The sequence below is a fragment of the Crotalus tigris genome, unplaced genomic scaffold (genome assembly GCF_016545835.1).
Source record: "Crotalus tigris isolate CLP2741 ecotype Arizona unplaced genomic scaffold, ASM1654583v1 scf7180000023622.256236, whole genome shotgun sequence".
Taxonomy (NCBI): domain Eukaryota; kingdom Metazoa; phylum Chordata; class Lepidosauria; order Squamata; family Viperidae; genus Crotalus; species Crotalus tigris.
The window spans coordinates 15,663-33,532 of NW_024100085.1; the positions used below are offsets into that span (position 1 = coordinate 15,663).

Sequence of the window (17,870 nt, forward strand, 5' to 3'; positions counted from 1 at the left end):
CCCTAACCCGAAGTGGAATTTTCCTCATGTGGGATTTTCCCATGTATTTTACCAGGACACCTATATAGGGCGGCCTATTAAATTAAGTGCCCTTCTAACCGTACCCAAGCACTCTGAGTTTGTTGGCACTGTCCATTTTGCTCTATGAGTTCATGGTTAATTAAACCTAACCCTAAGTGGAATTTATCTCCTATGGGATTTTCCCATGTATTTTACCAGGAAACATAGATATCGCAGCCTAGAAAAGTAAGTGCCCTCTTAACCATACACAAGCACTCCAAGTTTTTTGGCTGTGTCCATTTTTCTCTATGACTTCATGGGGACCTAACCCTAACCCTAAGTGGAATTTTCCTCCTATGGGATTTTCCCATGTAGTTTACCAGGAAACATAGATAGCGCAGCCTGGGAAAATAAGTGCCCTCTGAACCATACCCAAGCACTCCGGGTTTGTTGGTGCTGTCCATTTTGCTCTATCAGTTCATGGGGACCTAACCCTAACCCTAAGTGGAATCTTCCTCCTATGGGATTTTCCCATGTATTTTACCAGGAAAAATAGATAGGCAGCCTAGAAAAGTAACTGCCCTCCTAACCATACCCAAGCACTTCAAATTTTTTGGTGCAGTCCATTTTGCTCTATGAGTTCATGGTAACCTAACCCTAACCCTAAGTGGAATTTTCCTCCTACGGGATTTTCCCAGGTAGTTTACCCTGAAACATAGATAGCGCAGCGTAGAAAAATAACTGCCCTCCGAACAATACCCAAGCACTTTGAATTTGTTGACGCTGTCCATTTTGCTCTATGAGTTCATGGTGACCGAACCAAAACCCTAAGTGGAATTTTCCTCCTATGGGATTTTCCCATGTATTTTACCAGGAAACATAGATAGGCAGCCTAGAAAATTAAGTGACCTCCTAACCATACCCAAGCACTCCGAGTTTGTTGGCGGTGTCCATTTTGCTCTGTGACTTCATGGTGACCTAACCCTAACCCTAACTGGAATTTTTCTCCTATGGGATTTTCATATGTACTTAAGCAGGAAACATAGATAAGGCAGGGTAGAAAAGTAACTGTCCCACTAACCATACGCAAGAACACCGATTTTGTTGGCGATGTCCATTTTGCTCTATGAGTTCATGGTGACCTAACCCTAACCCTCAGTGGAATTTTCCTCCTATGTCATTTTCCCATGTATTTTACCAGGAAACATAAACAGCGGAGCCCAGAAAAGTAAGTGCCCTCCTAAGTATACCCAAGCATTCCGAGTTTGTTGGCGCTGTCCATTTTGCTCTATGAATTCATGGTGACCTAACCCTAACCCGAAGTGGAATTTTCCTCATGTGGGATTTTCCCATGTATTTTACCAGGACACCTATATAGAGCGGCCTATTAAATTAAGTGCCCTTCTAACCGTATCCAAGCACTCTGAGTTTGTTGGAACTGTCCATTTTGCTCTATGAGTTCATGGTTAATTAAACCTAACCCTAAGTGGAATTTATCTCCTATGGGATTTTCCCATGTATTTTACCAGGAAACATAGATATCGCAGCCTAGAAAAGTAAGTGCCCTCTGAACCATACACAAGCACTCCAAGTTTTTTGGCTGTGTCCATTTTGCTCTATGAGTTCATGGGGACCTAGCCCTAACCCTAAGTGGAATTTTCATCCTATGGGATTTTCCCATGTAGTTTACCAGGAAACATAGCTAGCGCAGCCTGGAAAAATAAATGCCCTCTGAACCATACCCAAGCACTCCGGGTTTGTTGGTGCTGTCCATTTTGCTCTATCAGTTCATGGGGACCTAACCCTAACCCTAAGTGGAATTTTCCTCCTATGGGATTTTCCCATGTAGTTTACCAAAAAACATAGATAGGGTAGGCTAGAAAAGTAACTGTCCTACTAACCATACCCAAGGACTCTGAGTTTGTTGGCGCTTTCCATTTTGCTCCATGAGTTCATGGGGACCTAACCCTAACCCTAAGTGGAATTTTCCTCCTGTGGGATTTTCCCATGTATTTTACCAGGAAACATAGATAGGGCGGCCTATTAAATTAAGTGCCCTTCTAACCATACCAAAGCACTCTGAGTTTGTTGGCGCTACTTAGGTTTCCTGGTAAACTACATGGGAAATTCCCATAGGAGGAAAATTCCACTTAAGGTTAGGGTTAATTAACCATGAACTCATAGAGCAAAATTGACAGCGCCAACAAACTCAGAATGCTTGGGTATGGTTAGAAGGGCACTTACTTTTCTAGGCTGCTCTATCCATGTTTCCTGGTAAAATACATGGAAAAATCCCATACGAGGAAAATTACACTTAGAGTTAGGGTTAGGTCACCATGAACTCATAGAGCAAAACGGACATCACCAACAAACTCGGTGTTCTTATGTATGGTTAGTAGGACAGTTACTTTTCTAGCCTGCCCTATCTATGTTTCCTGGTAAACTACATGGGAAAATCCCATAGGTGGAAAATTCCACTTAGGGTTAGGGTTAGGTCCGCATGAACTCATACAGCAAAATGGACGGCGCCAACAAACTCGGAGTGCTTGGGTATGGTTCAGAGGGCACTTACTTTTCTAGGATGCGCTATTTATGTTACCTCGTAAAACACATGGGAAAATCCCACATGAGGAAAATTCCACTTAGGGTTAGGGTTAGGTCACCATGAACTTATAGAGGAAAATGGACAGCGCCAACAAACTTGGAGTGCTTGTGTATGGTTCAGAGGGAACTTACTTTTCTAGGCTGTGATATCTATGTTTCCAGGTAAACTACATAGGAAAATCCCATAGGAGGAAAATTCCACTGAGGGATAGGGTTAGGTCCCCATGAACTCATAGAGCAAAATGGACATCGCCAGCAAACTTGGAGTGCTTGTGTATGGTTCAGAGGGCACTTACTTTTCTAGGCTGCGATATCTATGTTTCCTGGCAAAATACATGGGAAAATCCCATAGGAGGAAAATTCCACTTAGGGTTAGGGTTAGGTCACCATGAACTCACAGAGCAAAATGGACACCGCCAACAAACTCGGAGTGCTTGGGTATGGTTAGGAGGTCACTTAATTTTCTAGGCTGCCTATCTATGTTTCCTGCTGTAATACATGGGAAAATCCCATAGGAGGAAAATTCCACTTAGGGTTTTGGTTCGGTCCCCATGAACTCATAGAGCAAAATGGACAGCGTCAACAAATTCGAAGTGCTTGGGTATGCTTCAGAGGGCACTTATTTTTTTAGGATGCGCTATCTATGTTTCCTGGTAAACTACATGGGAAAATCCCATAGGAGGAAAATTCCACTTAGGGTTAGGGTTAGGTCCCCATGAACTCATAGAGCAAAATGGACAGCGCCAACAAACTCGGAGTGCTTTTGTATGGTTCGGTGGGCACTTACTTTTCTAGGCTGCTCTATCTATGTTTCCTGGTAAAATACATGGGAAAATCCCATAGGAGGAAAATTCCACTTAGGGTTAGGGTTAGGTCCCCATGAACTCATAGAGCAAAATGGACATCGCCAACAAACTCGGAGTGCTTGTGTATGGTTCGGTGGGCACTTACTTTTCTAGGCTGCGATATCTATGTTTCCTGGAAAAATACATGGGAAAATCCCATAGGAGGAAAATTCCACTTAAGGTTAGGTTTAATTAAACATGAACTCATAGAGCAAAATTGACAGCACCAACAAACTCAGCGTGCTTGGTGATGGTTAGAAGTGCACTTAATTTAATAGGCCGCCCTATCTATGTTTCCTGGTAAAATACAAGGGAAAATCCCATAGGAGGAAAATTCGACTTAGGATTAGGGTTAGATCCCAATGAACTCATGGAGCAAAATGGAAAGCGCCAACAAACTCGGAGTCCTTCGGTATGGTTAGTAGGACAGTTATTTTTCTAGCATACCCTATCTATGTTTTTTGGTAAACTACATGGGAAAATCCATAGGAGGAAAATTCCACTTAGGGTTATGGTTAGGTCACCATGAATTCATAGAGCAAAATGGACAGCACCAACAAACCCGGAATGCTTGGGTATACTTAAGAGGGCACATAATTTTCTAGGCCGCCCTATTTAGGTTTCCTTGTAAACTACATGGGAAAATCCCATAGGAGGAAAATTCCAGTTAGGGTTAGGGCAGTGGTTCTCATCCTGTGGGTCGGGACCACATTTGGGGTCGAACGACCATTTCACAGGGGTCGCCAAACAAGGCTGTCCGCCATTTTCTCCCTTTTCTTTGGCCACGCCCCTGGCACCCGGTGATGTATAAGTGGTTGGGGGTCACCAGAACATGGGGAACTGTATTATGGGGTCGCGGCATTAGAAAGGTTGAGAACTACTGGGTTAGGGTTATGTCCCCATTAACTCATAGAGCAAAATGGACAGCGCCAACAAACTTGAAGTGCTTGGGTATGGTTCGGAGGACACTGACTTTTCTAGGCTGCTCTATCTATGTTTCCTGGTAAACTACATGGGAAAATCCCATAGGAGGAAAATTACACTTAGGGTTAGGGTTAGGTCACCATGAACTCACAGAGCAAAATGGACAACGCCAACAAACTCGGAGTGCTTGGGTATGGTTCGGAGGGCACTTATTTTTCTAGGCTGCGCTATTTATGTTTCCTTGTAAAACACATGGGAAAATGCCACAGGAGGAAAATTCCACTTAGGGTTAGGGTTAGGTCACCATGAACTCATAGAGCAAAATGGACAGCGTCATAAAATTCGAAGTGCTTGGGTATGGTTCGGAGGGCACTTACTTTTCTAGGCTGCCTATCTATGTTTCCCCCTTTATGGATTACTGCCTTGTCGTGGCGAAGAGTCTTGCGTAACTCAATGAAGCTATAAGCTATGCCATGCAGGGCCACCCAAGACGTATAGGTTATAGCAGAGAGTTCTGACAAAATGTGATCCACTGGAGAAGGAAATGGCAAACCACTCCAGTATCTTTGCCATGAAAACCCCATGGACAGTAATAAAAGGAAAAAATATATGACGCTGGAAGATGAGCCCCTCAGGTCGGAAGGTGTCCAATATGCTACTGGGGAAGAGCAGAGGGCTAGTACTAGTAGCGCCAGAAAGAATGAAGCGACTGGGCCAAAGCCGAAAGGACGCTCAGCTGTGGATATATCTGGTGGTGAAAGGAAAGTCCGATGCTGTAAAGATTTTTTCTCCATAGGAACCTGGAATGTAAGATCCATGAATCAAGGCAAGCTAGACGTAGTCAAAAAAGAGATGACAAGACTGAACATCGACATCTTAGGAATCAGCGAACTAAAATGGATAGGAATGGGTGAATTTAACTCAGATGACCATCAGGTATACTACTGTGGGCAAGAATCCCTCAGAAGAAATGGAGTAGCCTTCATAGTCAATAAAAGAATAGGAAAAGCAATACTGGGATACAATCCCCAAAATGACAGAATGATCTCAATTCGAATCCAAGGCAAACCATTCAATATCACAATAATCCAAATCTATGCCCCAACCACTGGTGCTGAAGAGGATGAAATTGACCGGTTCTATGAAGCCCTACAGCACCTTATAGAATTAACACCAAAAAATGATGTCCTTATCATCATGGGGGATTGGAATGCTAAGGTAGGAAGCCAAAAGATAACCGGAATAACAGGCAAGTTTGGCCTTGGAGAACAAAATGAAGCAGGGCACAGGCTAATAGAATTTTGTCAAGAGAATACGATGGTCATAACAAACACTCTTTTCCAACAACCCAAGAGACGGCTCTACACATGGACATCACCAGACGGTCAACATAGAAATCAGATTGACTAGGTACTCTGCAGCCAAAGATGGAGAAGCTGTATACAGTCAGTAAAAACAAGACCAGGAGCTGACTGTGGCTCAGATCATGAGCTTCTCGTTGCAAAATTTAGGCTTAAATTGAACAAAGTAGGGAAAAGCACTAGGCCACTCAGGTATGAACTAAATCATATTCCTGATGAATATACAGTAGAGGTGACAAATAGATTTAAGGAACTGGATCTGATAGACAGAATGCCTGAAGAACTATGGATGGAAGTTCGCAACATTGTAAAAGAGGTAGCAACTAAAACCATCCCAAAGAAAAAGAAATGCAAGAAAGCAAAATGGCTGTCTCAGGAAGCTTTGCAAATAGCTGAGGAAAGAAGGGAAGCGAAAGGCAAAGGAGAAAGAGAAAGATACACACAATTGAATGAAGAATTCCAGAGAGTAGCTAGAAGAGATAAGAATGCCTTCTTAAATGAACAGTGCAAAGAAATAGAAGAAAACAACAGAATAGGGAGGACCAGAGATCTCTTCAAGAAAGTTGGAGATATGAAGGGAACGTTTCATGCAAAGATGGGCATGATAAAGGACCAAAATGGCAGAGACCTAACAGAGGCAGAAGAGATTAAGAAGAGATGGCAAAACTACACAGAAGAACTATACAAGAATGAGCTTAACATCCCAGATAAGCACAATGAGATGGTCATTGACCTCGAACCAGACATCCTAGAATGTGAAGTGAAATGGGCCTTAGAAAATCTGAGCAACAACAAAACTAGGGGAGGTGACAGTATTCCAGCTGAGCTATTCAAAATCTTAAAAGACGATGCAGTAAAAGTGCTACACTCAATTTGCAAGCAAATTTTGAAAACTCAACAGTGGCCACAGGATTGGAAAAGGTCAGTTTACATTCCAATTCCAAAGAAAGGCAATGCCAAAGAATTGTTTTCAACAACTACGCACCATGCACTCATTTCACATGCTAGTAAAGTTATGCTTAAATCCTACAAGCTAGACTCCAGCAGTATGTGGATCGAGAACTACCAGAAGTACAGGCAGGATTTCGAAGAGGCAGAGGAACTAGAGATCAAATTGCCAACATACGCTGGATCATGGAGAAAGCTAGGGAGTTCCAGAAAAACATCTACTTCTGCTTCATTGACTATGCAAAAGCCTTTGATTGTGTGGATCACAACAAATTGTGGCAAGTTCTTAAAGAGATGGGAGTACCAGACCATCTCATTTGTCTCTTGAGAAACCTATATGCGGGTCAAGAAGCAACAGTGAGAACCGAACACGGAACCACTGATTGGTTCAAAATTGGAAAAGGAGTCCGGCAAGGCTGTATACTGTCGCCCTGCCTATTTAACTTATATGCAGAGCACATCAGGAGAAAGGCAGGGCTAGATGAATCAAAAGTTGGAATTAAGATTGCCGGGAGAAATATCAACAACCTAAGATATGCAGATGATACCACTCTAATGGCAGAAAGTGAAGAGGAACTAAAGAGCCTCTTGATGCGGGTGAAGAAGGAGAGTGCAAAAGTTGGCTTGAAACTCAACATTAAGAAAACCAAAATCATGGCATCCGGCCCTCTCAATTCTGGCAAATAGATGGGGAGAAATGGAGGTAGTGACAGATTTTATTTTTCTGGGCTCCAAGATCACCTCAGATGGAGACTGCAGCCAAGAAATTAAAAGACGCTTGCTCCTGGGGAGGAAAGCTATGGCAAATCTAGACAGCATTCTAAAAAAGCAGAGACATCACCCTGCCAACAAAAGTGCGTATAGTCCAGGCCATGGTTTTCCCAGTTGCAATGTATGGCTGTGAAAGTTGGACCATAAGAAAGGCTGAGCGCAAAAGAATTGAGGCCTTTGAACTGTGGTGCTGGAGAAGACTCCTGCGAGTCCCTTGGACTGCAAGGCGTTCAAAACGGTCGGTCCTAGAAGAGATCAACCCCGACTGCTCTTTAGAAGGCCAGATCCTGAAGTTGAAACTCAAGTACTTTGGCCACCTAATGAGAAGGAAGGATCACTGGAGAAGGGCCTAATGCTGGGAAAGATTGAGGGCAATAGAAGAAGGGAACGACAGAGAATGAGATGGCTGGATGGAGTCACTGAAGCAGTAGGTGTGAATTTAAATGGACTCCAGAAGATGGTAGAGGACAGGAAGACCTGGAGGAATGTTGTCCATGGGGTCGCGATGGGTCGGACACGACTTCGCAATTAACAACAACAACAACATGGCCAAGGCTTCTCTGTCAATTTGAGCGTAATTTCGCTTTGCAGAAGAAAGAGTCTATGAATAATAGGCCACAGGAACCTGTGTCCCATCAGCCTTCAGATGGCTGAGTACAGCTCCAACCCCATAAAGAGATGTATCACATGCGATGCAAACAGGCAGTTGCTCATTGAAATGCGCTAAAACAGCATTAGAAGTAAGCAAGACCTTAACCTCATTGAAACTCTTGTCATGGACTTTAGTCCACTGCCAAGGAGCCTGCTTGTCTAAGAGCCTGTGTAATGGCTCTGCCACTGCAGCTTTATGTGGGAGAAATGCATGGTAAAAATTTAATAGCCCCAAGAAGGCTTGCAGCTCATTCTTAGACTTAGGGCTTGGGGCCTGCTGGATAGCTTGCAATTTAGTTTCAGCAGGGTGAATGCCTTGAGCATCTATCTTGAATCCTAAGAAGTCAGTAGAAGTGACTCCTATCTTACATTTATCCTTCTTTAGTTTAAGGCCTGCTTTTCAAAAACGAAGCAAGACAGCCCTTAATCTCTCTGCTAAATTTTGAGATGATTCCCCAGCAATGAGGACATCATCAAAGTAGAGTCAGACCCCAGGAATACCTCAAAGTGTGCTCTCCGTGACACTTTGGAATATGCCAAGGGCTACATTTACCCCAAATTGCAGTCTCTTGACCTTGAAGGCCCCCCCTGTGAGTTACAATAGTCTGGGCCTCTGCAGCTGCCTCATCAACAGGTAGCTGTTGATAGGCCTGTGCCAGGTCAAGCTTTGCAAAAGTGTGCCCCCCCTTGAGGGAGGCCAGAATGTGACTTACCACAGGCACTGGATAAGCATGCTGTTGCAGCACCTTATTCAGTGTGCACTTGTAGTCTGCACATATATGTATGTTCCCATTAGCCTTTAGAGGCATTACTATGGGGGTTTCCCATGGACTTGAATCCACAGGTTCTAGAATGCCCTGCTGGAGCAATTTGTCCAGCTCAGCATCAATCTCCTAGGCTTAACCCTGATGAGTGTGATGGTTGGGTCTAATCCTAGTGAAATTGGAGGCCCCTTGTAGGATCCTAGCTCTGAACTAAACACATCTGCAAACTCCTTGCAGACTTCTGCAAGGCTCAACGTTTGCAAATGGTGCAGCCCAGTTACCTGGATTCCCAGGGCCTCGAACCAATCGAGTCCAATAAGACTCGTACGCTCACCCCCAACAACCACCACATCTAGGGGACCTTCAAAATCCTTACGCTGTACTCTAAGGGTGGCCTCCCCCTTAACACACATCATATAATTCTGAAAATCTGTAAGTATTAGATTGGATGGCCTGAGTTTAACTCGAAGGCCACTGCAACTGCATATTCTTTTGAATGTGTTAATAGAAATAATAGAGAGAGCGGATCCAGTGTCCAACTCCATTGATAAGGGAACCCCTTGCAGCCTTAAGTTAATAGAAAGTTTCTTCTTAAGGGGCTTATGTGTCCCTGTCCTTAAAATACTCCTGCGCAATGCGCAGAAACCCACCCTATGTTGGCTGGGGACCGTGGTACCTTTCAGATGCAATTCTTCACGAGGTTGGACCTTCTGGCAACCCAAACAGACGGATGTGATGTGGCCTTGCCTGCCACATGCTCTGCAAATGGTGGAGCAGAACCTGCAGTCAGCTCGCTTGTGGCGTCCTCCACACCCGAAGCATTGAAGAGATGCTGGGGCCTTGTCCGGATGTTCCTTCTGCCTCCTTTCAGTTGGCTGGTGAAGTCTATCCACCTCTTCTTCAGGATCCGCTTCTGATCCTTCTCGAGCGTCCTCTTGATGGACGGTAGCTGTCTCTGGAGGGCTGCTGGTGGGCCGTAGGGTCTTCACAGCCCCGCCTGCTGCTTCCTCAGCTGTCACCTCTTGTAGCGCATCTTGGAAAGAGACATCTTCTTTAGCAAAAATCTTCTATTCCTTAAACCGCATACAAAGCGATCTCGTAGCCTCTCTTCCAGATGCTTGAACTCACAAGATCTGGCTGCTTGCCTTAAGGCCGCAATAAAATCTGTAGCAGATTCACCCGGCTTCTGGTCTCTCTGCTCAAACATGTGCCTCCAAGCAATAACAGATAACTTTGACTGGAAATGTTCCTTTAACATTTTCTTCAAATCAGTATATGTTACTGACTCCAGAGGTGCAGGGGCCACCAGATTCTCTGCAATTTCAAAAGCTTCCTGTCCACAGACACACAAAAGAATTGCAGCCTTCAAGCCATCTTCTTTAATTTGATTTACTCTGAAGTAATTCTCCACTCTTGCAACGTAGGAATTCCATCTCTCTGGGTGTGAGACATCAAAATCAGACAAACGACCAATCTTCGCCATCGTACTTCTACTAACTTCACCACTCGCTCCTCTGCAAACTTCTGTTTGGGGAAAGGGTCCTTTAGCTGAGCTCACCCTCCAGCAATGCTATACTGGCAGGCTGGGACGCTGATTCAGACGCCGTCTTCCCTCTTCAGGACTTCCTGGGTAAGTCCTTAAAACTTTCTCTTTAGTTTGCAAAGGATCCCATCCTCGTTGCCAGTGTTAAGTACTTTGTTCACTTGCAAATGATGAATAAACATGGTGAAGTTTAACAGCTCTTTATTCTTCAACCAACAACACCCGAACAATGGCAAAAGGCACGCAGGCCTCTTTATGTGTCCAGAGACTTGGACAACGGCAAACAAAGTAACAGAGCGTTTTTGTGCCTTGCGTATGCGTAGAAGGCCGGCGCCGCTCAGTCTGGTCCTGGGCAGCTTTTGGAGTGCCCAGAACCTATGCAACATCCTGAGCCTGCTTTTGCAGGCTCAGGATACAACAGGAAATATCTATGTTCAATGACAGTGCCTTCACAATACGTAAGACAGGAATTGTATTAGTAATTGCACCCAGATCAACCCAAAGGGTTTATAGTGCTAGATACAGTCCTTTCTAATAGTTGAAAGCAACATCAACAAGCAATGCAGACCTATCATGGTGTCTTGAGCAATTTTATTTTGGGTTCTGTATAGGAAGTTAGGCTAGAAAGTGGGAAGTGTGTCCCACCTTAGCCATGGAAACCAGCTGAGTGAGGGCCAGCCATTCTCTCTCAGCCCAACTCACCACACAGAGTTTTTTGTTGTGGGGAATATAGGAGGAGGAAGGTGTGTTGGATATGTTTACTGTCTTGAGCTATTTGTAATATTAATATAGGCAGGAAATAAACAAGTAAACAGTACAACCTACAGTTAACAGACAGTATTTCTTGCATCTAAGATATTAATTGGGGGCTTGTATCACACCATCAATTTTGCCATCTTGCTTGCTTCGTACTTTTGAAACATTTTTTTAGAAAAAAATTTTTTGCTGAAGCTGTAGGTGGGGGAATTGTTTTCCTCTGCTACGTGGACATCTAATGACGAGTAGAAGGATATATTCCCCATAATTATCCAATTGATGCTGATTACTTGGAGAATTCCTCCAGGTGAGAAGAGATTTTCTGGTAGTAGCTAGCTAAACAGTGAACTAAGATTAAGGAATACTGTTAAATACTGTTAAACTCCACTGGAACTTTCATGGCAGGGATTTTAAAGCATCTGGGACTCCTGAATTATTGATGAAGCTGACATTCTTGGACATGCTAGAAGAGCACAACAGAACACCAACGCTTGAACGATTGTAAAGGAAAAGATGACTTGATGTTAAGGAGAAGATGTGAATGAGAGATAATGATCTTTATTCTTTCATTTGTCATGCTGCTTCCTTCAGCAGTGTGTTATGTTCCAGTTGCTAAATGCATAATCAGTGACCCTCGGAAAATCAATCATAAGTATTACCAGTCAGGAGATGTTATCATAGCTGACATTAGTTCACAGAGCTACAGGTTTTCCAACCCTCTCAACTTTGAAAGGCATCCTGCTTCTGAACTCTTTGATGACCTCATGTAAGCAATTGGTATCTTAAACCAAATATTTCAGGCAGTGGGTCTCTCCCTAGGCTTAGGCAATAAGAGCAAGCATGACTTTTCAATCATAAGCATTAAGGGATATAGTACAAATTAAATTTCAATGGATCAGAATTTTTATCCAGTTTAGCGTGTTCTATGAACACATTCTGACCATTTTAAGTAACATTCCTGAGCAAAGTGACAAGTTAAATGGATGGAAATTACTGAGACTGATTCCACTACCTACCCATTTCATGTTGTGTTATTATTATTGTCATAGTACTGTAGTTCTTCTGTATACTTGTAATAAATTTCATGAGAATTTTTCATTTTGCTTTCTTGGTAGCAAAAGAGAATTGAGGCTAAACTTATTTCTCTTAGAAAAATAGCCATCTTTCATTATGAACTGCAAAATTAAAGATAACTGAACATATTTAATAGCTAATAACTAATCTGAAGAACAGAGAGATTGCAAAGATATAATTCCACAAATATCATGATGGGATTTTGTTATTGTGTGGTAGAGAAGATGAACTTCTTTAGAATTCTTGATGGCCTGTTAAACTAATTGTTAGTTCATGTGCCAAAACTAGGATATTCAACTGAACTGAAATGTAAAATGTCTATTATAAAGGCATAACATCCATGGCTAAATCATGTTTCTTGCAATAATATGTAGTTGGTATAACATTTTCCTTTATTGTGACCAAATCCAGGCATACCTAAGGCAATCAAATCACTCTGAAGATGCATAAGTTTATTTGCATGCCTACAAGCAATAATATAGTATATACTGAATTCAAGCAAAGCTTTGATACTTTGTTAAGCACCCAAGAGCAAAACGAGAGCCAGGGCTTATATACCTTTGGTCTACTGCATTGAAAGGCAAAGAAAGGCAGAAGCAAAACAAAGAAATGTTGGGATATTTTAAATAGAATAGAATAGAATAGAATAAAATGGAATGGAATGGAATGGAGTGGAGTGGAGTGGAGTGGAGTGGAGTGGAGTGGAATGGAATGGAACGGAGCGGAGCGGAATAGAATAGAATAGAATAGAATAGAATAGAATAGAATAGAATAGAATAGAATAGAATAGAATAGAATAGTTGGATGGGACCTTGGAGGTCTTCTAGTTCAGTCCCCTGCTCAGACAGGAAATCCTATACCATTTCAGACAAATGGTTGTCCAATAAACCCATTTGTGTGACCATATTATTATTTGTTCCTTCTTACTAAGTTAATATGCTAACTATACTATCTCTGAGTTATTGTCAGTGAATAGAAATAACAATCTGGGCCACAGGTACCTGACTGAGTTTTCTCCTTGTCACCATTCAGAATGAATTCAACTTGAGGCAAATGTTTTCTTACAAGGGCATTTTACACAGATCATATGTCTGGGGAGCATCCCACAGGTTTGGTAATGAATATAGTTTCAGGTCTACAAGGAGGGGACCTTTTACCATCACACTATGTGCACCCAAGATCACATGCTATTTTCTTTCAGAAATGTTCTCTTGTTAGAAATGAAAATTAGCATTCTAGTTGAATGTTTTTGGGAATCAACACCCTGATAGGCATGGTTAGATACACTTCACTGAAATATATGCATTTTTTGTACAAACATTTTGAGATAAAAAGTACTATTTTGGCAATTACCCATCATTTGGGTAATTGGTGCACTCTCATTTTCAACTTAAAAATATTTGAGCCTGTATTTCATAACAGCTGTCCAGATAACTTATGATCCACTAATATTTATATATTCATTAAACTGATGTGGCCTCCCATGAAAACAGTACAACTCTGAGCAGCTCAGGGCAGTGATATAAAACCAAAACATTAAAAAAACAATAAACACATACACAAAAAAAAAAACCAACTGGCATCAAATTCCGTCTCCTCTGATGAGGCCAACCACATCCTCTTCCAGCTGTCTCCTCACCTTATTCCAGTGGTGGTGTGAACCAGCTCTTTATGGTCTTCTAGAAAGTTACTGGGATGAGGACCTACTAGATTTCAGAGGACAGGATGCTCCACAGGAACAGACTGCTATGGAAAAGGCAGATGATCTAAATTTAGAAGAATAGGAATCTAGCAACCCTTAAACTTAACTTGAGACAATCCAATGGTACAGTTAAATCTCATTGCAGATTTGTGACACATCTTGGCTTTTGTCTTTGCTGTGAAGGAGATCAATGAGAATATCCAGATGCTGAATAATGTCTCCCTGGGTTTCAACATTTATAATGACTACTTCACTGGAAGCTTAACTTATCTTGCTTCACTGGAGCTTCTGTCTACACGGGACAAGTTCATTCCAAACTATAAATGTGATGTCCAAGGTATTACTGTGGCTGTCATTGGAGGACCAAACTCCAAGGCATGTCTTTTCATGGCAACCATTCTGAGCATCTATAAGATACCACAGGTAAGATCTGAACAAGACATGTAGAACTGAACAAGACATGTAGAACTCTTTTTTATTGTTCAGTAAGAATTTTTATCAATTTGGGACAAAGAATGTGTCATCATCAAACAGGTAATAATTCATTGTTTAAATGCTAGCCTAACCCAGAATTCACAGCATCTATACTTAATTCCTTTGCTTATCAAATAGAATATATACCTTTCCACTTCCTATCTCACAAATGAATTGAAAACTCTTGATTACCCCTGATTCCTAGCTCCCTTTTTTTAACTCCTGGATAAAATTCTCAATTATTGTAACAATCAAGGATTGATACCTTCTTATTTGATGTCTTGATGTCTTCTTATTTATCTTGAGCCATGGTGGCGCAATGGTTAGAATGCAGTATTTCAGGCTGATTCTGCTGACTGCCAGGGGTTCGATCCTGACCGGCTCAAGGTTGACTCAGCCTTCCATCCTTCCGAGATCAGTAAAATGAGGATCCAGATTATTGGGGGCAATATGCTGACTCTGTAAACCACTTAGAGAAGGCTGTAAAGCACTGTGAAGTGGTATATAAGTCTAAGTGCTAATGCTATTGCAGTTGCTCTTGTAAGTTTTCTTCTATTTTTGGTGTTAACAGGAACAACCCAAATTTATATTTATTCCATATTGTAAGAATGGTCTGCCTGACATAACAATTTCTGAAATATACATTAACCTTAGCTTTACCATACCATAGAATTCCAAGCTACCCAAATGTCAGATCATGTCCTTCTAACTCCAGCAGTCTTCTATTTCTTAGCAACAACCACTATTTCATCTAAGATAAATAGCAGGAAGAAAAATATAATTTCAAATCTGGTTATCCCATAAACTTCCTTTTTCCTTTGCAATTTGTAGTAAAATGTATTTAACTCAGTGATTTTCCCCTGCCATACAAACTTAAACATAAATTTCTGCTAGTAATTAAATAGTACACTAGTCATCAAAATAGATATTGTCTGAAACAAAAATAACATTCTAGATAAAACATTCATCTTAATCACATATCTTTTTAAATTTTGTTCCATGTCTCAACACAGTTATTATAAAATAACATACAATTCATATTTGTCATAGTAATACCCAAATATTTTATTTTCTTCTCAACCTTAAAATCTGTTTTATTCCTCAATTTTGTTTAACCTTGAAACCATCTATAAAATAGTTACTTCCCAAAGTGGGAAAAGCAGGGTTTACTGTCTGTGTTGGCTCCACCTCAGTTAGGAGCATAGATGGAATCCCAGGACTGCTGACAGCTCAACTCTTGAGCTAACAGCAAAAAATAATCCATTTCTGCAGTTTACTCAAGAGGAAGTATCATCTATAATGCTTTGACCCAGGGAGATTGTAATGGCCAGAATCTGCTTTCTAATTGGTGATCTTGGGTAAATTGTCTCCCCGTGTTTTTCAATTTTTTTGCACATATTTATTTTCACAATTCAGTATGAATGATTCTTACAAACTGATAACATGAATCAAATGAAAAACACCCACTATATCTTAAAAAATAAAGAAAAGTGAAGTTCCATTCTAATGGAACTTGGTCGTACAATGTTTGATTCTTGATTCAGTTTCAGAATGTTAGATGAATACCCACCATTCATACATTAAAATTTTACCTTATTCATTCTACCTACTTAATCTTTCCTTTCTTTATAGCTTGGATATGGTTCTTCTCCTTTGATTAATGACCCATCCCAACAAGCCTTTTTCCAATGGATGTTCCCTAATAGAAACCAACAGTATATGGGGATGCTTCAGTTGCTTTTGCTTTTCAGATGGACCTGGATTGGTGTCATTTTTATACATGATGACAATGGCCTAAGGTTTGTACAGAATGAACTTCCCAAATTTTCCCAGGGAGGTGTCTGCTTTGATTTTATAGAACCATTGCCAACCTTGTATTTTAAAACTGGCATTCATGAAATGATAGAATCATGGGTCAAAACATACCAATTGATAATTAGTAGCACAGCCAATGTTGTGTTCTTACATGGTGAAATTCACACTACAATCTTTTTGAGAATGTTTCCCCAAATTTCAGAACTTGAAAACATACCAATGAAAGCGGGCAAAGTCTGGATAATGACTGCACAAATGGAATTCACTTCTGTTCCTTTTCAACAAACTTGGGATCTAGATATTCTTCATGGTACCCTAATCTTTGCAATTCATTCTCAGGATGTGGTGGGTTTCCAAAATTTTCTTCAGAAGAGAAACCCTAATATGGAAACCACAGATGGTTTTATTAAGGACTTTTGGAAACAAGCCTTTCTTTGTTCCTTTTCAACATCCTTGGAAGAGGAGATTGTTTGGAATCACTGCAGTGGGGAGGAAAAGCTAGAGGCTCTTCCTAGGTCTGTTTTTGACATGAGAATAACATCCCATAGCTATAGCATTTACAATGCAGTTTATGCTGTGTCCCACGTATTGCAGTCCATGACTTCATTAAAGTTCAAATATAGAACTATGTCAGAAGAAGGACAGAAGAAGATCTTGAAGCAACAACTGTGGCAGGTAATGTCCTGATTACGCAAGTAGAAATTGGACAATCATATCTACATAAGCCAATTCTCTAGTAAGTTGATATTTTTGTATGTTTTTAGAGTCGAATGGGCCAACTCACCATAACCAACTCACAACTGCCAATTTGCCATCACAACTCAATGTGAGATAACTATAATATTACTAATAATAATATTAATAACATTACTAATAGTATTACTAATAATTTTAAAAGAGGAACAGGTCTAGAGCACAGTTATCTTGTGTTAAGTTGTTCCACAGCAAATTGGCCGTGGCAAGTTGATTGTGGTGAATTGGCTACTGTGAGGTGGCCATGGCAAGTTGTCCTAGATCCCATTATTTCATAGTTGTCATTGTTTAGAAAATGTTATTATGATGGATTTAGAGAGTCTGCAGATCTACATCCAGTAGAAATGATTTTTCAATATTTCATGTTCTATTCAACACAAAGGGGCAGCAGGGGTCAAAAGGAAAATTAAGGATTGATTTGTTGCCTTTTTAATTATTGATCTGACTGCTAATCTCAGCTCCTTTCCTTTTGCTTTTCTTAGACATACACATATAATGATTTATTACATTATAATACTTTGTAATCATTGCTCATATCAGATTCCCATTGTAGGAAATACTTGTATGCTTCCATAAAACTCTTCAGCCTCAATAGAATAGAATAGAATAGAGTAGAATAGAATAGAATAGAATAGAATAGAATAGAATAGAATAGAATAGAATAGAATAGAATAGAATAGAACCATGGAGGTCTTCTAATCCAGCCTCCTGCTCCAACAGGAGAATCTATATCATTTCAGACAAATGACTCTCTCGTCTCTTCATAAAAACCTCCAGTGATGGAGCACCCACAATTTCTGAAGGCAAACTGTTCCATTGATTAATTGTTCTCACTGTTAGGAAGTTTCTCCTTAATTCCAGGTTGCTTCTCTCTTTGATCAGTTT

The 17,870-nt window shown here is 41.0% G+C and overlaps 1 protein-coding gene across 1 annotated transcript in view; it reads left to right on the forward strand.

Annotated features, from left to right (window-relative positions):
* LOC120297481 (vomeronasal type-2 receptor 26-like) overlaps positions 1-17,870 on the forward strand; it is a 35,818-nt gene that overhangs the window by 14,977 nt on the left and 2,971 nt on the right. The window contains exons 2-4 of the mRNA XM_039320142.1: positions 14,127-14,366; positions 16,050-16,907; positions 16,997-17,058. Of these exons, the coding sequence (XP_039176076.1) occupies positions 14,127-14,366; positions 16,050-16,907; positions 16,997-17,058 (1,160 nt within the window). The remainder of the gene's footprint in view (positions 1-14,126; positions 14,367-16,049; positions 16,908-16,996; positions 17,059-17,870) is intronic.